This window comes from Macaca fascicularis, chromosome 11 (assembly GCF_037993035.2).
Source record: "Macaca fascicularis isolate 582-1 chromosome 11, T2T-MFA8v1.1".
In the NCBI taxonomy this organism is placed as follows: Eukaryota; Metazoa; Chordata; class Mammalia; order Primates; family Cercopithecidae; genus Macaca; species Macaca fascicularis.
Window position 1 is genome coordinate 123,688,633 of NC_088385.1, and position 22,720 is coordinate 123,711,352.

The 22,720-nt window shown below is 45.8% G+C and overlaps 2 protein-coding genes across 21 annotated transcripts in view; one reads left to right on the top strand and one right to left on the bottom strand.

The window, feature by feature from the left end:
* Positions 1-17,253, bottom strand: part of SPRING1 (SREBF pathway regulator in golgi 1) — a 139,543-nt gene extending 122,290 nt beyond the window's left edge. For 7 of the 14 annotated variants that reach the window (XM_065524860.2, XM_074007971.1, XM_065524861.1 and 4 more), the window contains exons 1-2: positions 16,965-17,253; positions 1,787-1,943 (exon numbers count right to left, since the gene is read on the bottom strand). In XM_065524860.2, the coding sequence (XP_065380932.1) occupies positions 1,787-1,943; positions 16,965-17,075 (268 nt within the window). In that variant the 5' untranslated portion in view covers positions 17,076-17,253. The remainder of the gene's footprint in view (positions 1-1,786; positions 1,944-16,964) is intronic. The other 7 variants (XM_074007972.1, XM_074007974.1, XM_065524862.2 and 4 more) reach the window with 1 other exon arrangement.
* Positions 17,254-17,496: 243 nt separating this feature from the next.
* RNFT2 (ring finger protein, transmembrane 2) overlaps positions 17,497-22,720 on the top strand; it is a 112,961-nt gene continuing 107,737 nt past the window's right edge. For all 7 annotated transcript variants that reach the window (XM_045366039.3, XM_045366037.3, XM_074007967.1 and 4 more), the window contains exons 1-2: positions 17,497-17,552; positions 19,559-19,738. In XM_045366039.3, the coding sequence (XP_045221974.1) occupies positions 19,715-19,738 (24 nt within the window). In that variant the 5' untranslated portion in view covers positions 17,497-17,552; positions 19,559-19,714. The remainder of the gene's footprint in view (positions 17,553-19,558; positions 19,739-22,720) is intronic.

The following is a 22,720-nucleotide window of genomic DNA, read 5'->3' on the forward strand; positions in this document are numbered from 1 at the left end:
GTAAGAAGCTCTGAACTCCAAGTCAATGTCTGCCTATTGACTATGTCATCTTGTGGAAGTCACTTCCTTTTGCTAAACTTCACTCTGCTTGTTAAAAAACAAAACCCACATTATTTTCAGTATGATTTGCTTTTTCAAAGTGATCTTAAAAACATAGCTTGTCACTGGCATCACTGCTGAGTTGGGAATGCATTCTGGTACAAAACACTCTAACCTGAGGTGGGCAGTTTTCTTCCAGCTCCTTTCTTTATTTTCAAATAATCTCATCTCTGGTTTGGAGACTTTGAGATCTTTTTAAAGTGTTCTTATTTTGCAAGGAACGCAACCCCCGCTTTTTTAAGCAATAATGCACTGTGTTTTTTTCTTAATTTTTTTTTAGACAGGGCCTCACTCTGTCACCCAGGCTGCAGTGCCGTGGTGTAATCACAGCTCACTGCAGCCTTGACCTCCCCAGGCTCAGATGATCCTCCCACCTCAGCCTCCCGAGTAGCTGGGACTTGGGAGGCTGAGGTGTGCCACCTGCAGTGTGCCACCACATCCAGCTAATTTTTTATTTTTTATAGAGACAGTTTTGTTATGCTGCCCTGGCTGGTCTTGAACTCCTGGGCTTGAGTGCTCCTCCTGTCTTGGCCTCCCAAAGTACTGGGATTACAGGTGTGAGTCACCACATCGGCCTGTGGCTTTCATTTTCAAGACAGCAAGTGTCTTCATTTAGTTCAGATTCATTATGTATATGAAGATTCTAACACGTTACCTATAGCAATTTCTATACTGTCACGTTCATGATCCATTTGTTCTGAGACTTTTTGAAACAGGGCAAAATTTGCTCTTGAAAAAAAAAAAAAAAGTGTTATTTGCAAACCACCAGCAGAAAAGAAAATCTGTAAAACAATCAGGGAACTTTACATACTGTTGGATATTTGACATTAGGAGAAATTGTTACTTTTTTTTGATGTGATAATGGTATCACGTTTATGGTTTATAAAAGTCTTTGGCAATGTTGGGCCAGTTCCTTAACCTTTGGTGCTATGTCTTCGCCTATAATATGAAGATAGCAGTATCCACCTCATAGGACTGTTGCGAAAATCAAAGGCGATAGCCCAGTGCCCAGCACATAGGAAGGGCTCCATGAGTGCATGCTAAGCACTAGCAGGAGTCTCACTGTTTGGGAAGACTCAACAATCTTTAAGTGGGAGGAGCTTAGCAGGTGTCTAGTCCACCACCTTGCCCAGGCACAGTCCTCTGACAGCTTACAAGGAAGTGGGAAAACCTTATCAAATAGATTTACATTTTCACTATTAAGAGTCATACCTTTTGAATGTGTTTATAATTACTTTGAAATTATCTGGTCAGTCAACAAGTACACTTCTTGAGTGTCAACACAATGTGAATTTTACTCAGGTCACCACGAAGGAAAACTGAGCTCTTATCCTATAGAGTTCACCATCAAGATGAGAAAAAAAGATTGGCAAGATGGGGAAATAGTGAGGCTGGGGAGAGATTGTCAGAAGTGGCCTGGGGACTAATGCATGACATAGTGCTCATGCTGTAAGTTGTAGGCAGAAGGAACTTTTAAGAGTTAGAGTTATCAAAACAAGCTTCTCTGATGTTGAAGGGAACCTTGAATGATGAGTAGGGTATAGAAGACAAAAACCTGGGGAATGTTGCAAATGAGCGAGGAGGGGAAATGTGTTGCAGAGGAATCCCTAGTAAAACAAAAACCCTATGAATGGCCCAACCAGTCTACGCTCCTGATCGCCTGGAGAGGAAGGGAAGCCAGCCTCACCGAGTTCGTCCGTGATGAGGTGCTTCCCTTGAATGGAGTTGCGGCACTGATTGCTCGGACGACTGCTATTGCCCAAGTTAAACTGCACTTTCCACGGGATGGGCTGATTATGGTCATGAACCTGGAGGAGATTCCTATCTCTCACTGCCCTCTCCTCCTGCAAAGAAACCATAAGTGAGAAGGTTAAGTATCCAGTATCCTTTCTTACAATTTCACCAATTTTTCATAGAAGCTACAGTAAGAGGACAGAAATACTATAAAAGGCTTACACTACAGGAATCTGTACTCTCCTGGTACAAGCAAAGCCTGAGCCAAAGACATAAAATAAACCTGAAGGAAAAAGTAATAAGCTAGCGCTATGCTTCAAAACTGGCATACTTACATGCGTGGCTTCTGGATGACGTGCACATTATAAATGTGTATAAAAGTGTTAATTTTATGAAAAAATTGGAGAGGAAAAGTTTTGGACTTTTTCTTTCTGATGGCAAGTAATTAATTTAAAATATTTTTCATATTAAAACAAATACATTGTGGAACAGAACTTAAAATGTGAATGCACTTTTTAAAGAGCAGAAGAAACTTTTGTGACTCTCATCTCAGACATCTAGAGCACAAAGTCCCTTTCATTTGCAGTTACAGGTACTTTGGTGGAAGACGTTTGGGAAAATGTGAATTAGGAGTTTGATTTTAGGAGCAAAATGAAGCATGTCAACTTGCGAATATCTTCTGTGAAGGACCACTGAGTATGTAACCCTCTGCCGAACACACCCGGGTCAGCCAGCCCTCTACCCATACAAGCAATTCGAAGAGTTGCCCTGGAGTCAAGAGTTTAAGACCATCTCTTCTGGCCTTGAAGAAGCTATGTCCAGCAGGAGTCAGCTTTTGAAACTACCTTTTCTATACTGTTATAATATTTTCTATACTGTTTAAAAAAAAAAAAAAAAAAAAAAACCTAAGGAGGAAGCTGCCTAACTGCTAGAAAACAAGCCAAGCTTGAGAGAGCCTCTTCTGAATGCTTCAGTGGATTCCTGGATAACAAAGCAATAAGACTCCCTCCCAAAGGCTCTTTAATGTACTTGAAACATTCACTATTCTAACGGAGTTCTGCGGCTGTTACCTTTAAAAATAACCTGTTATGTGTCGCTTTTTAAGCAAAACAGGCTAATTTTGAAAATTTGATGAAGAGGCTTATATACTTAAAAAATGGTGGCCGGGTGCGGTGGCTCAAGCCTGTAATCCCAGCACTTTGGGAGGCCGAGACGGGCGGATCACGAGGTCAGGAGATCGAGACCATCCTGGCTAACATGGTGAAACCCCGTCTCTACTAAAAAAAAAAATACAAAAAACTAGCCGGGCGAGGTGGCGGACGCCTGTAGTCCCAGCTACTCGGGAGGCTGAGGCAGGAGAATGGCGTGAACCCGGGAGGCGGAGCTTGCAGTGAGCTGAGATCCGGCCACTGCACTCCAGCCTGGGTGACAGCGCGAGACTCCGTCTCAAAAAAAAAAAAAAAAAAAAAAAAAGGTAAAGATCTTTATAGTTACTAAAATTTATCTAGGAAAGTAATCTGGGAAGATCCATTAGTATTTTAAAAATACATATCTACATACACTGTGGCCCAGGAAACTCAGGTCTATCCTATGGAAAACACCAATGTATAGGGAAACACAGGGATGTTTACAACATGATCATTGCAATGGTATAAAAAACCTGAAACCCACCAGGCGTGGTGGCTCATGCCTGTAATCCCAACATTTTGGGAGGCCAAGGCCGGTGGATCACCTAAGGTCAGGAGTTTGAGACCAGCCTGGCCAACATGGTGAAACCCCACCTCTACTAAAAATACAAAAATTAGCCGGGCGTGGTGGTAGGAGAATTGCATGAACCCAGAAGGTAAAGGCTGCGGTGAGCCAAGATCACACCATTGCACTCCAGCCTGGGCGACAAGAGCAAAACTCCGTCTCAAAAACAAACAAACAAACAAACAAAACCCCTGACACCCCAGTAACAGAGAAATGACTGAATGAACATGGGTATAACAATACTGTTACAACCAAACTTAGATACGACTGATAGCTATTTAACTAGAGTAGCAGTTCTACAACCTGACTTTTGCACATTAGATTAACGAAGGCAGCATAAAAACAAATTCTGATTCCTAAGCCCACCTATGGGCAAGAAAAATCTGTGGAGACCTGGGAATCAGTATTTTTAAAGTACCTAGATGATTTCAATACAAAGACAGGGTTGCAGACCAGGGCATGACTATAGTGTATTATTAAGGGAAAAAGCAAGTTGCAGAATAATGTGCCTATCACACATATTATGATAATAATTATGATAACAAGCACATATAGGTTTGTAAGAGCTCAGATAATGGTATGGAAAGATATACAGTAGTCTCCCTTACCCATGGTTTTACTTTCTGAAGTTTAACAGTTATAGTTAACTGTGGTCCAAAAATATTAAATGAAAAACTGCAGAAGTAGGCCGGGCGCGGTGGCTCACGCCTGTAATCCCAGCACTTTGGGAGGCCGAGGCGGGCGGATCACAAGGTCAGGAGATCGAGACCACGGTGAAACCCCGTCTCTACTAAAAATACAAAAAATTAGCCGGGCGCGGTTGTGGGCGCCTGTAGTCCCAGCTACTCGGGAGGCTGAGGCAGGAGAATGGCGTGAACCCGGGAGGCGGAGCTTGCAGTGAGCCGAGATCGCGCCACTGCACTCCAGTCTGGGCGACAGAGCGAGACTCCGTCTCAAAAAAAAAAAAAAAAAAAAAAAAAAACTGCAGAAGTAAACAGTTCCTAAGTTTTAAACTGACCACCGTTCTAAGTAGCATGGTGCAACCTCACGCCATCCCATTCCGTCCCGCCCGGGCTGTGCATCATTCCTTCATCCAGCATATCCATGTTAGTCACTTAGTAGTCACTCAGTTACCAGGTCGAAAAACAGTATGGAGAGGGTTTGGTACTAGCCGCAGTTTCAGGCTTCCACTGAGGGTCTCAGAACAGACAAGGGGGAACTACTATACTACAGACTATTAACATGGGAGGGACATATGTGGTTATTAAAATTATCTTTAATCATCTTGGGAATATTCTTTTTAATTTAAAATAAAGTGAAAACAACATTAAAAACGATTATTAACAACAGAAGGAAATTAAGTAAAGATTCTGTAGGAACTTTCTATTATACTTAGAACTTTTCTGTATATCTACAATTATTTAAAAAATTGTTTGAAAAACACAATTACCAACACTAAAGGCAAAAATTGTCCATAATCTCATCAACTTAAATAAATTCTATTTGTTTTTGCATATTAGCTTCTAGCTTTTGACCTCAACATTTATACAAATTAGGATGTTTTGCATTCAGCTCTTCTTGACACTAATTGGATAGTAAAACATTTCCAAGTCCCTACATTACCTTGATAATCACATTTTCGAGGCTATCTAATAATCCATCATGTTGATGTGCCATCATTTAGTAAACACATCTTCTATAGATCAACATCAGGCCCAGGTTTCTATTAGCACAGATAATATTGCATTAAAATGTGGAGTTTTTAAAACAATTCTCTTGAATAACTTGTAGTAAAACGCTATGTAGTGCCAAATGATTTCCCACATTATATCTACCATCTGTAATAGTACCAGCATTTAAATAACAGTGTTTACAATTTGACCACAACTCCACCGGTACCGGATTTTGTTCTTTAATTTACCGTCTTTCAAGGTGGCTTTAATTTCTATTCTGCCCCCTCCCTTTTGTTTCTTTGCAAAGAAAGAACTGGTACTAGCAGGACCAGGACGGGTCATACAAAAACAACATCCGTATTCCTCAGTCATTGTGAGAAGAGGAGCTAAGTGCAGGAGCCTTGGGAGTATAGGACAAATCACTTAGGTGCATGCTGCTTAACTACCTGTAAATTCATACTCTTCTGCTCCACTGGGACCCTATCAGTTAACTGCATCATCAAGCTATGTGCAAACTAAACTGAGCTGCAAATGCTACCCTAGATAAATTAATAGCCATAAAGACTATTAAGAGCTTGGTCAAAGTACAGTAAACTGGATTTTACGACAAGGTTAAAAGTGCCCTTAACATTACTCCCACGCTATCCTGTTGTTGTTTGGAAAGAAAACAAGAGTTCACGGTCAAGTGCATCCCAGAAGGACCCCTGCCACATAATGACATTCCTGGTAAACAGGAAAGCAATTCTCCCAGCACTTCAATGCATTTTCAAACACGAATACTCAAGACCTTGCCAAAAGGATAGTGAAGGCATGTAGCAGAAATGACTTAGCAATGTTTGCTTTTTTGAAGGCCCAGTCTTGCAAAGGGTGCTGAGGGCACTCCTTCACAGGATAGGGGGCTTTCTACCTTTCCTGAACTGTTTCACCTATCCTATTAGGCTGTCTCAATTTTAAGCTTTTCTTCATATTTGTTTTTTTTTTAATTCGAAATTCATTCAAAGGTATCTAGTTCTTACAGAATGCTAAGGATACAGAGACGAACGGCAGTCCGGTTCTGTATTCGAAGAGCCTCAGAGCTGTTGAGAAAGGGGTACATCCATACATCAGTGCAAAATCAAGCACTGCAGATGCTGTGACACATGTCCACGTGGGGTGTAGTAGGTACAAAGAGAAGAGCAGGAGCCAAAAGTACCTGAGGGCTTTCTTCCTAATTGTAAAGAGCTATAGAAACACACTGTGATTACGAATGTGTTGCTTTGTGTCTGACTTCAGAAGGGATATATTCGTAACTGTGCTGTATACTTTTCAGGAGTTATCACAGGTCAAGTGAGATAAATGTCCCACGTAAGCAGTAAAGCACGGAAACATAAGGCACTCTTGTCATTAGGAGAGACTTGCTTATGATCCTCAAAAAAAACAGGGGAGGTGGAGAAAGGCCAGAGGGTACTCCAAATGTCTAGTATTTTGGGAAATGGCTAAATGCAGCCTGATAATGGAAATTTTTAGTTATAAAAATCATATTTCCAAACAGCTTTTAAAGATAGGGAAATACTTATATGTTAAGTGAAGAAACGGTATGCCTCAACTATACAAACAAAAAGTATGAAAAATGGCAGGAAGAAAACATGCCCAAATGCGAACAGTGGATGCCTTTGGTTAGTGAGATTACGGGTAACTGTTCCCCTCCTCTACCCTGTGCAACATGAGACAAACACTCTGAAATATATATATATATATCTTAGTAATCAGTGAAAAACAAAAAAATCCCCACCAAATTAGCAACTCTCATACTATATGATATATACTTCACTTTAGACAGTATCTAACTTGGCACCAGTTTACACTTAGCTCCTTTAAGGCTGAACATGTTCATGTACTTTCAAGGAGTTATGCAAACAGCGCTGAGACTTTCAGAAAGTCTCATTTGAACACGTATGAGAACATCTGGTTACACAAGAGGAACTCTAAGGACCCTTCCAACTCCCAAGATCGAAACTTGTTTAATCTCAGATCAAATGCCTCGATAGTTAAGCCCGCCCGGCCACTAGATCATGTCATCTTGTTTTGTTTCCTTCGTAACATACATCATTATCTGAAATCACCTTGCTTATTTACTATCTCTCCTCCTTACCCGCTAGCGCAATATAGGCTCTTGGAGGGGAGAGACGTCATCTGCTTTGCCCACTCTGTCTCCGCCATCCAGCAGAACAGTGCCTGGCACACAGTTGGTGTTATCTGTTAAATAAATGCACCCAAGAAACCTGGTACCATTCACCATTCCCAACCCTTCCCTCAATGGCATCCCCAACATCATCACTGATTTCTCCTGTCTCCCAACTCTACAATTTAAGTTATCCCCCTAAGCATTAATTAACATGAAAACCAAAGAAAAGAGGAATTCAAAGCAGCAGAGAGGATAACCAACTATTCTCCAGGCAAAAGCTGCCGCATCTGCTCCACGAGTTTCCAGTCTCACTGCAGCGGAGCTAAGGGGCACGAGGAGCTTCACAGTGTTCATAGCCTCTTCTCAATCAATGCTACACACCCTGGACCCGTACATTCCATCTCACCATCTCCATTTTACAGAGGAAGAACCCCAACTCCCTCAAGGCCCACAGCTAGGGAGTGGAAGACCCCCCAAACTGAGGCCAGCTGAGCAGAAGTGCCTGTGCCGGAGCACTCAGAACAGCGGGGCTCAAAGTCTTTGGTCCTGGAACCCTTTCTAATCTTTTTTCTTTTTTTTGAGATGGAGTCTCGCTCTGTCGCCCAGGCTGGAGTGCAGTGGCCGGATCTCAGCTCACTGCAAGCTCTGCCTCCCGGGTTCACGCCATTCTCCTGCCTCAGCCTCCCGAGTAGCTGGGACTACAGGCGCCCGCCACCTCACCCGGCTAGTTGTATTTTTTTTTTTTTTAGTAGAGACGGGGTTTCACCGTGTTAGCCAGGATGGTCTCGATCTCCTGACCTCGTGATCCGCCCGTCTCGGCCTCCCAAAGTGCTGGGATTACAGGCTTGAGCCACTGCGCCCGGCCACCCTTTCTAATCTTAAAAATTACTGAGGACCTCAATACGTGGGTTTATGTGAGTTATGGCTATTGATGCCTACCATATTGAAAATTAAAACATAAATCCTTAAAATGTTTATTTTAGATCATTTTTATTCATTTAAAAACAAAAATGAATTCAGTACATGAGTTTTTTTTTATGAAAAAACACTTAAAAAAAACATAGTAAGGAAAGGGGCAATATTTTTATATTTCTGCAAACTTTTTAATGTCTCCCTTAATGGAAGACAGCTGAATCTCCGAAGCGACCTCTATATTCAATCTGTCACAATATATTGTCTGCGTTGGAGCACACGAAGAAAATCTATTTCACACAGATGTGTAGTTGGAAAAGGGAGGACTACTTTAATAACTTTCACAGAAAATTATGGATAATACTGTACCATACTTGACACTAAATACTACACCAGAATTTGACAACTGCAGGTTACTAAAAGTTCACTGCACACAGTGCAGCCAGTTTGGAGAACAGTTGTGCAGTTCCTCAAAAAGTTCAACACAGATTTACCATCTGACCCAGTAATGCCACTCCTAGGAATATACCAAGAGAAATGAAAACATGTCCACACGAAAACTTGTAAATGAAGGTCTGTAACAGCATTATTCATAATAACTAAAAGGTGGAAACAACCCAAATGTCTCTCAACGAAGAATGAATAAAGAAAATGTGACAGATGCACGCGACGGAATATTATTCGGACATAAAAATGAAGTGCTAATACATGCTAGGACATGGATGAACTTTGAAAACATTATGCTAAATGCAAATGCCAGTCAAAGAAGACCACACATTATAGAATGTCAATTATATGAAATATCTAAAATAGGCAAAAGTATAGAAACAAAGTAGATTACTGAATGCTTAGGACTGAGGGGTAGGGGGAAGAAGATGATTAAAATGTTTTAAAACTACTGGTTTGTGAATATACTACTTTTTAATTTTTTTTTTTTTTTTTTTTTTTTTGAGACAGAGTCTTGCTCTGTCACCCAGGCTGGAGTGCAGTGGTGGATCCTGGCTCAGTGCAACTTCCGCCTCCCAGGTTCAAGTGATTCTCCTCACTCAGGCTCCCGAATAGCTGGGATTACAGGCATGCGCCACCACACCCTGCTAATTTTTGTATTTTTAGTAGAGACAGGGTTTTACCATGTTGGCTAGGCTGGTCTCAAACTCCTGACCTCAGGTGATCTATCTGTCTCAGCCTCCCAAAGTGCTGTGATTACAGGTGTGAGCCACCGTGCCCAGCCTGTGAATATACTACAAATCAGCATTATATACTTTAAATGGGTGAACTGTATGATATGTGAATTATATCTCAATAAACCTTACCAAAAAACCCAGTTTCTTCAGCACAACGTGGCATCTGAAACCATATCAATGAATTTTTCATAAACTGTTCAAATCCATGAGTCTGTCTTGCACATTGAACAGATCTTATGCAGATCTTCTAATTGACACATTTTCATTATACAATACTAAAAAAATCACATTTGTTAATATCACCAGGGATTTAATCTTTAGGTGTTAGAAAGTTACAAGCTAAGGGTAGCAGATACACATCTTCCAAAATTCTAATTTTCACTTGAAAGCTTAAATATTATCATTGGTAAATAATGTCAGATGTTTTCTGTAAAGTAACAAGCTCACTTCGTTTTCAAGAAAACGTCTACCAAATACCCAAATCTGAATAACTAGTGTTACCAGTTGTTCTTTCAAGAAAAAATAGTGTTCCATGAAAAAAAATGGCTACTTAAGCTTGCAGCTCAATTGCCAAAGCTCTTCCTCAAGACACCCATCATATTTCTGTAGGCAGAACGCACTGTTACGCATACTTCCCGTTTCATTATACAGAAAAGATATGTACTTGGGGATCAAAATTTAGCAAAAGTAGTAAGTTTGACTGCTTCATTCTTAAGTGAAATTAGTACTTTTTTTAAAACTACAAGTATGGGCATGAAGAATACGATAACTAGCAGCAGAGTCTGCTGCCGCTGCTTTGATCCTCGCTAAAGTACCGGCTCGACCCCTCCAGGACTTCTGCACCATCAGTGCAGAAACCCAAGTGTCAACAAGGTGAAAAAAGCAAACAATATTTTGTTGTTATTCTGAAAATAATTCTGGCCTTGCAGATCCCCTGAAAGAGTCTCAGGGACCCTCTGGGGTACACAGACCACATTTTGGAACCCAGTGGGTTAGGATATTACAAAAAACTAAAGGCTAGGTACAGTAGCTCATGCCTGTGATTCCAGCACTCTGGGAGGCTAGGCCAGTCCATTGCTTAAACCCAGGAGTTTGACACCAGCCTGGAAAAAAATAATGAGGGCCCATATCTACCAAAAAAATTAATTAATTAATTAGCTGGGTGTGATTGCGCACGCCTGTAGTTCCAGCTACTCGGGAAGTTGAAGTGGGAGGATCCCTTGAGCCTAGGAGTTCAAGGTTGCAAAGAGCTATGACGGTGCCACTGCACCCCAGCCTGGATGATAGAGCAAGACCCTGTACCAAAAACAAACAAATAAACAAAACCAAATTTAAAAAAATCCTAAGCCTCAGTGGCTTCACAGAAGATTGTTTCTTGCTCATGCTACAAGTCTAACATGGGTAAGCCGAGGGGTTCTGCTCATCCTAGTCCCTCAGGCTGAAAGAGGCCCCCTCTCAGCACATGGCCTCCATGGTCACTACGGCTTCTGCCTGCAAGTGACAATTCACATGGTATAAGCCAACGCAGGCCACACAGCCACCCTCCTTCAAAGAGGGTGGGAGCCAATCCCACCATGTGCCCAGAGAAGGATGACCAACTCCTTATGAACAACCCTGGTAACTACTACCCCAGGAGATCAGGGACGGACATAATGAGTCACTGAGTGGTCCAGTGGAGAGCAGATCCCAAGACCTAAAGGACTGCAGCTTGGCTCAGTTAGTTCCCCAACTGCTGCTGGACCAGACACAGAACCAGTGCTGATAAGTATCCTGGTATTTCAAGAGAAGCCAGAAGAAAGGATTTATATAAAATCTCATATATTTTTAATCCCATTTTTAAACATACTGGCCAGGCAGTGGCTCACACCTGTAATCCCAGCACTCTGGGAGGCCGAGGCAGGTGGATCGCTTAAACTCAGGAGTTCGGCCGGACGCGGTGGCTCAAGCCTGTAATCCCAGCACTTTGGGAGGCCGAGGCGGGCGGATCACAAGGTCAGGAGATCGAGACCACAGTGAAACCCCGTCTCTACTAAAAATACAAAAAAAATTAGCCGGGCGCGGTGGCGGGCGCCTGTAGTCCCAGCTACTCAGGAGGCTGAGGCAGGAGAATGGCGGGAACCCGGGAGGCGGAGCTTGCAGTGAGCCGAGATCGCGCCACTGCACTCCAGCCTGGGCAACAGCGTGAGACTCTGTCTCAAAAAAAAAAAAAAAAAAAAAACTTAGGAGTTCAATACCAGCCTGAGCAACCTAGTGAAACCCCATCTCTACTAAAAATACAAAAGGCTGTACGCAGTGGCTCATGCCTGTAATTCCAGCACTTTGGGAGGCTGAGGTGGGCAGATCATCTGAGGTCAGGAGTTCAAGACCAGCCTGGCCAACGTGGCGAAACTCCGTCTGTACTAAAAACACAAAATTAGCTGGGCATGGTGGTGCACGCCTGTAATCCCAGCTACTTGGGAGGCTGAGGCAGGAGAATTGCTTGAACCTGGGAGGAGGAAGTTGCAGTGCATCACTGCACTCCAGCCTGGGTGACAGAGTGAGACTCCGTCTCAAAAAACAAACAAAACAAAAGAAGAAAACAATAAAAAACCATGCAAGCAAAACCAAAGCTGCATGTAACCCATTTCATCTCTATCGTGATGGTCACAAATTGAGAATGTGGGCTTTAAAAATCACGTGGCTCTGAATCAGAGCCCCAGCCTGAGCCATTACAAAGAAATAATCGCCCTAAGCACAAGGAATTCCTACAAAGTGACAGGGACATCCAGTAATAAAATGGTCAGAGGACATGATAAGGCCACTTAAGATGCAGAACAGTCAAATTACCAAAACCAGTAAGATGTTCATCTTCAACCACTAGTCAGGGAAATATACAGCACAGTAATAATGATGGGGAATAAATCTGTAAGCTTATCTGAAGAAACTGTTTTAGGTGTTACTGAAGGACACAAAAGAACGCAGGATGTGGAGGGGGAGACACGGATACTGGTGATCCTGACCCTGTGAAGGCCCAGGCTAACGTGTGCTCGTCTCAGTTTTTCTCTGAGACAGTGTCTCTCTCTGTCGCTCACCCTGGAGTGCACTGGCGCGATCTCGGCTCACTGCAACCTCCGCCTCCAGGGTTCAAGCGATTCTCCTGCCTCAGCCTCCTGAGTAGCTGGGACTACAGGCACCTGCCACGCCTGGTTAATTTTTTTTGTATTTTTAGTAGAGATGGGATTTCACCATGTTAGCCAGGATGGTCTCAATCTCCTGACCTCATGATCCGCCTGCCTCAGCCTCCCAAAGTGCTGGCAATTACAGGCATGAGCCACTGTGCCTGGCTTCATCTTAGTTTTTAACAAAGAAGTTTAAAAAGTAATAAAACAAAATAGAAAAATAGGGAAAAAAGCATATAGAATAAGGATATAAATAAGAAAAATATTTTTGTACAGCTGTACAATGTGTTTTCAGCTAAGTGTTAATACAACAGCCAAAAAGTTTAAAAAAATTAAAGTTTATAAAGTAAAAACATTACAGTAAGCAAATGTTAACTTATTATTAAAGAAAAATCTTCAAACAATGTAGAGCGGCCTGTGTGGACAGCTGACAGTAGCACTCAGTAACCCGCTAGGCCTTCACGCTCACTCACCACTCACTCACTGACTCATCCAGAACAACCTCCAGTCCTGCAAGCTCCACTCATGGGAAGTGCTCTTTACGGGTGTACCATTTTTACTCTTAGATTTTTTGAAACAGAGTCTCACTCTGTTGCCCAGGCTGGAGTGCAGTGGTGTGATCTTGGCTCACTGCAACCTCCACCTCCCAGGTTCAAGTGACTCTCCTGCCTCAGCCTCCCCCATAGCTGGGATTACAGGCATGCACCACCACGCCTGGCTAATTTTTATATTTTTAGTAGAGATGGGGTTTTGCCATATTGGCCAGGCTGGTCTCGAACTCCTGACCTCAAGTGATCTGCCTGCCTCAGACTCCCAAACTCCTAGGATTACAGGCATGAGCCACCACACCCAGCCCATTTTGTATCTTTTATACAGTATTTTTAACTGTACCTTTTCTATGGTTAGATATATTTAGATCCACAAATACCTCCCATTGTGTTGCAATCGCCTACAGTATTCAGTACAGTCACATGCTGTACAGACTTAGGGCCTAGGAGCAATAGGCTACGCCACACAGCCTAGGGGTGTAGCACAATCACCTAAAGATGCATTTTTCAAAATCTTGAGCAACGCAAGACTATAATTTTAAAATGAAGAGGATGTGTCAGGGTAGTGAAAAGGTGGTTGTAGGGAAGGTGACAGAGTGGACAGCACCTGAGCCAAGAGGTGAAAGGTTAGCAGAAGTATGCCAGACTGAAAAGAAACATTCATCCCAGTTAAAACGGCTCACTTGTTTGTTCAATCAATATTTGGATTCCCATGAAGTGGCTGGCAGTATCCTAGGGGCTGGAGAGTCTATGAACAAGACAGACAAGGTCTCTGTTCTCAAGAATATCATAGTCTAAAAGAAAGAATGAGGCAAGACAGATAAACAAGTAAATGAACAAGAAATGTTCAGTTTGTGATGCCTACCACGAAGAAAATAAAGCAGGTTTATGAGCAAGGAATTGAAGTAATGTACACCATGTCATCAGGTATGGTCTGAAATAGTAACAGTCTGACCTGAAATGACACAAAAGATTCAACCATGCAGAGATCCTGGAAGAGAATCCAGAGTTTTCTCTGAGAATTTTACCTGGGGAAAGTGCCATGATCCCATCTTTTTAAAGATTATCACCCCTACTGCTGGGAAGAGAAGACGACAAGAATGGAAGCAGAGACTTGCTCCTGGGCTACTGCAATGGTCCAGACAAGAGATGCCAGTGGCTTGGCCTAGGGTGACAGCAGTGACACTTCGAAGAAATGAGCAGATTCAGGATACACTCTGGAGGCAGAGCCAATATTGTAGATATAGGGAGTGAGAGGAGAAAAAAACAAATGAAGTGGCTTGAATACCTGGCAAACAGTAATGCCACTGAGTGAGACTGGGAAGACTCGGAAGGAACGAGTGCTGGCAGAGAATCAAGAGTTCTGTTTGGTTCAAATACGAACACACTCAACGTCAACTAGAAAGTAGGAGGGTAGTTTCCAGGGGCTGGGGGAAAGGGAGAAACGAAGATTTATTGTTTAATGAATATAAAGTTTCAGTTTCTAGAAGAGTTATGGAAGTGGATGGTGGTGATGGTCGCACAGCGTTAAGGATGTATTTAATACCACTGAACTGCACACTTTAAAAATGGTTAAGATGGGGCCGGGCATGGTGGCTGACGCCTGTAATCCCAGCACTTTGGGAGGCCGAGGCAGGTGGATCACTTGAGGTCTGGAGTTCGAGACCAGCCTGGGCAACAAGAGCGAAACTCGGTCTTAAAAAATAAATAAATAAATAAAAAATAAAAAGATGGGAAATTTTATGTCGTATTTTACCACAATAAAAAAAAATTCGGAAAAAAAAAAGATATCAACTAGGCAATCGGATATAAGAACTTGGGGATTTCTAGGACAGATCTAGGCTGTTATCAACTACGGGCATCAACAGCATACCTCCAGAGATCACCTGAGTAAACAATGGCCCAGAGATCACCTGAGTCAGATAGAGAGGAAGGCAGAGGACGGAGTCCTGGCGCACACCACCACTCAGGGGTCCACAAGACAGACAAGGGACAACATACGACTGTGAGGAGGTGTCTGAGGTGGCAGAAAACACAAGTCACAGAAGTCTGGTAATTCACATGATCGCCCAGACATCCCGGCCAATAAAAGAGACTTACAACACTTAGCCTCTCTGTTTGCCTAAGGTAAACTGGGAGGTCAGGTACAATTCCCTATCCTTCCCTTTTCACAGCTCCCCTGCCAATCCACTAAACGTAGAGTGACCACATAGTTCTATCAATGTTCTATTCATTTATATATTTTATTTACACACTTGAGCTTTGAGAGTAAAAAGAAGGGCTTTTTATAACCATGTCAGGACAACAGCATAACCCAGGGTTATCCTGGGTGCACTCTGGAGCGTAACCACCCCTTCTACACAACTAAGCACTCAACCCGGACTTCTAGACAAACTTATTAATGCTTTGGGTAAGACTTCCCCACCCAAGCTCCTTGCTTTCTCCAGGAAATTGTCCCAGAAATTCTCACATGGAAGAAAAATGAAGGGGTGCAGTGTGTTGGAGGGGTGGAATTCCACCAATCAAGTTATGCACAAAAAGCATAAAAGGAACTGTGAGTCCTTTTGAGTCACCCGGGAGGACACAGAAACCCCAAATTAAACGAAGGGCACCCATGCCAGCGCTGGCCGACACTTGCCACCTGTGTCTTGGTTTCTCCCACTGTAATACTGGGAACCCCACCTCTCCCAGGGCTGCCTCGAGGATGAAGCGCGCATATGTACGCCCTCTCTTAGCTCTGGACCGGGTAGGTGAAAAGCAGCGAGGTGTTCATAGAAGCAGTCACCACTGCTGAAGGGTCCTCAACTCGGGGTTCTAGTCCCAGCTCTGCCCTGGCCTAGCAACCCCTTCCCGCTTCAGGTACCAACGCGGTGAGCAGGTTCCTCACCCGTGCTGAGACTGGGACAGGAATGCGCACCTCTCCCCACCCTCGGACGCTCCGGCGGCGCGGCTGCAGACGCCGGGAGGTCGGCAAACGCGAGGAGTAAGGAAAAGGAGGAGGAAGGGAAGGAAGGAGGAAGGAATGGAGAAAAGGAAGGAAGGAGGAAGAACGAAGTGAGGAAAGAGTTAGAAGAAAGGGAGAAAGAAGGGCAAAAGAAAGGAGGATGGAAGGAGGAAGGAGAGGAAGGAAGGAAGGAGAAAGGGGAGGAAGAAGGAAAGGAACGTTAGAAGGGGAGAAAGGAGGGAATTAGGGAAGAAAGAAGGGAAGGAAGAGAAGGAAGAACGAAGTGAGGAAAGAGTATATCAGGGAAGAAAGGAGAGAGGAAAGGAAGAAGGAAGGGAGAGAGGGACAGAAAGGAGGACGGAAGGAGGAAGGGGAGGAAGAAAGACGGAAGGGAAGGGGGAGGAAGAAGGGGAGGAAGGAATAAAGGGAAGGGGAAGGAAGGAAAGGGGGAGGACGGAAGTAGGGGAAAGGTAAGGAAGAAAGGGAGGCAGGAAGAAGGAAAGGAAGGAAGGAGGAAGGTAAGAAAGGAGGGGAGGCAGGAAGAAGGGAAGGAAGGAAGGAGGAAGGTAAAGGAGGGGAGGCAGGAAGAAGGGAAGGAAGAAGGAAGGACAGGAAGGGGGAAAGAAATGAAGGGAAGGGGTAAGTTAAGGGGTGGGAAGACAGGGAGGAAGGAAAAAAGGAGGAAGGTAACGAAGGAAGGGAGGCAGGTAGAAGGGAAGGAAGGAAAGAGAAAGTAAAGGAAAGGGGAGGAAGGAAGGAAGAAGGGAAGGGGAGGAGGGGAAGGGCGGCCACTGACCTGCTTGAAGGTGCTGCTGAGGAAGTAGACGAGCGACAGCCCGAAGACCAGGGCGAGCACCCACCTCTTCCGCAGAAGCCGGCGCCACACCATGGCCGCCAGGTTCACCATCCCGGCGCGGACTTGGGGCGCGGCGGCCGGGGCGCGGAACGCGGCAGGCCCGGGGCCCGGGCGGCATGGCCCCTACCCCTACGCGCCCGGCAGCCCCATCCCTCCAGGAGGGCGCCGGCCCCGCGGCCCGCGGCCCAGTCGGCTCCCGGCAGCCCTTAGCGCAGCCCCACGTGACCCCGCCCTACGCCCCCGCCTCCGCTCCGCAGCGACATGGGCTAGTCGCGCAAGATCTCCTCATAATTGGTCCCTACGGAGCGGTGGCTTCCTATTGGTTAATTGCAGGAAAAGGGGGCTGGCAATCGCGTGAGTGCAGCGGGCGTAGCCGTGCACGGGTCCTAGCGCCGGACCCGGCGATGGTGCGAAACCACCGAATAGGAGGCCGGAAGCATCGGAAGTCACGTGCTGCCTGGGCTGCGCGGGTGATTGGCTTGGCTGGACCTGAATGAGGCGGCTGTGATTGCTGAATTGTCTGGGCAGGTAAAAAGAGAACGCATTTTTTTTTCTTTTCTCCCAGCATGGTCTGTGTAGTCTCTTGCCCTTGCAGTCCCAGAGCGTTTTGCGCTGTGTGTTGGTTGCAAGGATGAAAAGCGCTCGCGACGTTGTGCCCGAAGTGCACCTGCCGGCTTCCAGTCCAAGTGATGCAGGCGATGCTCCGCTGAGTGCATTTCGATGCAGTCCTGTAACGGGCCCCGGGGGCGCAACTTGAACCATCGCAAGCCTCGAAAAGTCTAGGTGCAGTCCTTCAAAGGGACATACGGAGCAGAGGGTTAAAAGGCGTTTCATTCATTCAGATGCATCCCGCGTGCAAAATGTATTCCAGAATTATGTACGGCCTGCTTCCAACAGAGAATCCGAAGCCTCTTCCAATACAAGCATTCGAAAGTAGAGGCTCGAGCATTCGATTTAGGAGGCGGTGTTAAATGTGTGGATGAGAACTTTGGAATACTGAATTTTATTTTTCCCCCAAAGATTTGCAATGTGGGATAATGGGGGGAGGGGCGAGAGGGAGACTGAGATTGTAAATTCTTGAAAAATATTTATATAATGACCTTTTCTTTATATACGAAGATGCTGCTGCCGAGCAGTTTGTTACCTAATTTTTCAAAAGAGAAAAGGGCCTTCACTGGCGGGTCGTTTCTAACCAGTGGCCCTAGTGACACCATTGCTGCCCCCTCAGGAAGTCTGGTCAGGATTAGGAAGTCATTCAACAGCCAATAACAGTGCCCTGAACTGATAGTCAGACACCATCTGACTGATAGAGACACCCTATATCCACAGTATTGGATCTGCCTGCAGAGACAAGAAGATATTGACGGAGGCTAAACCTATTCATGGGAAGTAGGTGGCCCTTGTTGCCTTGCTAAGGTGAAAGGTGGGACAGGGAGCAAGGGATCTAGAAACGGGGATCTGGGAGACCCACAGATGTTTTATTCATTGAGTAAGTATTTGTTGAGTGCTACTCTGTACCAGACAGTGTCCTAGATGCTGAGGCAGAGGGGTGAACCAAGTAGACAGGATCCCTGTTTTCATGAATGGCATTTATATTCTACTGGGGGGACAAATAATAAATAAATAAGTAAACATGAACAAATAAGTGCTATGAAGAATATAAAACAGGTCAACATTATGGGGGGTCAGGAGAATGAGAAGAGAAGGCCTCTGGAAGGAAGTGACATTTGCCTTGCGGGACCAAGCCCTGCCACATTTAGAGGAGAAAGTATTCCAAGAGGAGGGCACAGCAAGTGCAAAGGCCCTGAGGCAGGGATGTGCTGACACATTAGAGGAACAGAAGGGCCACTGTGGGTGGACAGGAGTGGGAAAAGGGAGAATGGGAGGAAATGCAGTTGGAAACAGATGATGCTACATCAGGAAGAACCTGTAGGCTGTGGACAGAGCTCGGGTTTGATTCTGATTGCACTGGACAGCCATTGGAGGGTTTAAGACATATTTTCTAGCTTCCCCAATCAGGACTCTTAGTTTGACAATAGGATGAAATATAATACATTAAGAGTTTCAAAGAAGGCTGGGCATGGTGGCTCATGCCTGTAATCCCAGCCCTTTGGGAGGCCAAGGCAGGCGGATCCCTTGAGGTCAGAAGTTTGAGACCAGCCTGGCCAATGTGGTGAAACCCCATTTCTACTGAAAATACAAAAATTAGGCGGGCGTGGTGTCACATGCCTGTAAGCCTGTAATTTTAGCCACTCTGTAGGCTGAGGCAGGAGAATCACTTGAACCCGGGAGGCAGAGTTTGCAGTGAGCCAAGATTGCACCATTGCATTCCAGCCTGGGTGACAGAGCAAGACTCCGTCTTAAAAAAAAAAGAAAAAAAAAAAAGGTGTTTCAAAGAGGGATCACTGAGAGGCTACCCAGAGATACTGAGCAGATGGAATTATCTGCTTATAGCTACGAACAATGTCCTAAGGCTTCTTAGCAGATTCAAGGTATCACAGGGACTATTCATCCAAGTGTTCTGTTCCATCCAGGTTTGGAGTCTCTGGCAAGCTCCCCTGACTCTGCATCCCTCCGGAGACGAAGAGGAGGGGGAGGCGGCCTGTCCTCTCTGGGATCCAGTGGTCACATCCCCCTCAGGAGTCCCAAATGCCTACCTCCAGTGTCGTCAACATGGAGTTCTGAAGTCCATGTGGCTCTTCACAGTGAATCAGGTGACACGTCTCCAAGAGAATTTGCATCTTTATTACTACTTGATTAAATGTGAGAGCTGGAAGGAAGCTTTGGTTTGACCACTCCACCCCTCCCATGTAACACATGGGGAATCTGTAGCCACAGAGAGGTTCCTGATGTGTCTGGGGTCACACAGAGGTTACTGATGTGTCTGGGGTCACACAGAGGTTACTGATGTGTCTGGGGTCACACAGAGAGGTTACTGATGTGTCTAGGGTCACACAGAGGTCACTGATGTGTCTAGGGTCACACAGAGAGGTCACTGATGTGTCTGGGGTCACACAGAGGTCACTGATGTGTCTGGGGTCACACAGAGGTCACTGATGTGTCTAGGGTCACACAGAGGTCACTGATGTGTCTAGGGTCACACAGAGGTCACTGATGTGTCTAGGGTCACACAGAGGTCACTGATGTGTCTAGGGTCACACAGAGAGGTTACTGATGTGTCTAGGGTCACACAGAGAGGTTACTGATGTGTCTAGGGTCACACAGAGAGGTTCCTGATGTGTCTGGGGTCACACAGAGGTCACTGATGTGTCTAGGGTCACACAGAGAGGTTACTGATGTGTCTAGGGTCACACAGAGAGGTTACTGATGTGTCTAGGGTCACACAGAGAGGTTACTGATGTGTCTAGGGTGACAGAGAGGTTCCTGATGTGTCTGGGGTCACACAGAGGTCACTGATGTGTCTAGGGTCACACAGAGGTCACTGATGTGTCTAGGGTCACACAGAGGTCACTGATGTGTCTGGGGTCGCACAGAGAGGTCAGTGATGTGTCTGGGGTCGCACAGAGAGGTCAGTGATGTGTCTGGGGTCACACAGAGAGGTCACTGATGTGTCTGGGGTCGCACAGAGAGGTCACTGATGTGTCTGGGGTCGCACAGAGAGGTCACTGATGTGTCTGGGGTCACACAGAGAGGTCACTGATGTGTCTGGGGTCGCACAGAGAGGTCACTGATGTGTCTGGGGTCACACAGAGGTCACTGATGTGTCTAGGGTCGCACAGAGAGGTCACTGATGTGTCTAGGGTCACACAGAGGTCACTGATGTGTCTAGGGTCACACAGAGAGGTTACTGATGTGTCTAGGGTCACACACAGAGAGTTTACTGATGTGTCTAGGGTCACACAGAGGTCACTGATGTGTCTGGGGTCGCACAGAGAGGTCACTGATGTGTCTAGGGTCACACAGAGGTTCCTGATGTGTCTAGGGTCACACAGAGAGGTTCCTGATGTGTCTAGGGTCACACAGAGAGGTCACTGATGTGTCTGGGGTCGCACAGAGAGGTCACTGATGTGTCTGGGGTCACACAGAGAGGTCACTGATGTGTCTGGGGTCACACAGAGGTCACTGATGTGTCTGGGGTCGCACAGAGAGGTCAGTGATGTGTCTAGGGTCGCACAGAGAGGTCACTGATGTGTCTGGGGTCGCACAGAGAGGTTCCTGATGTGTCTAGGGTCACACAGAGAGGTCACTGATGTGTCTGGGGTCGCACAGAGAGGTCACTGATGTGTCTGGGGTCACACAGAGAGGTCACTGATGTGTCTGGGGTCACACAGAGAGGTTCCTGATGTGTCTAGGGTCACACAGAGAGGTCACTGATGTGTCTGGGGTCACACAGAGGTCACTGATGTGTCTGGGGTCGCACAGAGAGGTTCCTGATGTGTCTAGGGTCACACAGAGAGGTCACTGATGTGTCTAGGGTCACACAGAGAGGTCACTGATGTGTCTAGGGTCACACAGAGGTTCCTGATGTGTCTAGGGTCACACAGAGGTTCCTGATGTGTCTAGGGTCACACAGAGAGGTTCCTGATGTGTCTAGGGTCGCACAGAGAGGTCACTGATGTGTCTGGGGTCACACAGAGAGGTCACTGATGTGTCTGGGGTCACACAGAGGTCACTGATGTGTCTGGGGTCGCACAGAGAGGTCACTGATGTGTCTAGGGTCGCACAGAGAGGTCACTGATGTGTCTGGGGTCACACAGAGAGGTCACTGATGTGTCTGGGGTCGCACAGAGAGGTTCCTGATGTGTCTAGGGTCACACAGAGAGGTCACTGATGTGTCTGGGGTCGCACAGAGAGGTCACTGATGTGTCTGGGGTCACACAGAGAGGTCACTGATGTGTCTGGGGTCACACAGAGAGGTTCCTGATGTGTCTAGGGTCACACAGAGAGGTCACTGATGTGTCTGGGGTCACACAGAGGTCACTGATGTGTCTGGGGTCGCACAGAGAGGTTCCTGATGTGTCTAGGGTCACACAGAGAGGTCACTGATGTGTCTGGGGTCACACAGAGAGGTCACTGATGTGTCTAGGGTCACACAGAGAGGTCACTGATGTGTCTAGGGTCACACAGAGGTTCCTGATGTGTCTAGGGTCACACAGAGGTTCCTGATGTGTCTAGGGTCACACAGAGAGGTTCCTGATGTGTCTAGGGTCACACAGAGAGGTCACTGATGTGTCTGGGGTCGCACAGAGAGGTCAGTGATGTGTCTAGGGTCACACAGAGAGGTCACTGATGTGTCTAGGGTCACACAGAGGTCACTGATGTGTCTGGGGTCACACAGAGGTCACTGATGTGTCTGGGGTCACACAGAGAGGTTCCTGATGTGTCTAGGGTCACACAGAGAGGTCACTGATGTGTCTAGGGTCACACACAGAGAGTTTACTGATGTGTCTAGGGTCACACAGAGGTTCCTGATGTGTCTAGGGTCACACAGAGGTCACTGATGTGTCTGGGGTCGCACAGAGGTCACTGATGTGTCTGGGGTCGCACAGAGGTCACTGATGTGTCTGGGGTCACACAGAGGTCACTGATGTGTCTGGGGTCGCACAGAGAGGTCACTGATGTGTCTGGGGTCACACAGAGGTCACTGATGTGTCTAGGGTCACACAGAGAGGTTACTGATGTGTCTAGGGTCACACAGAGGTCACTGATGTGTCTGGGGTCGCACAGAGAGGTCA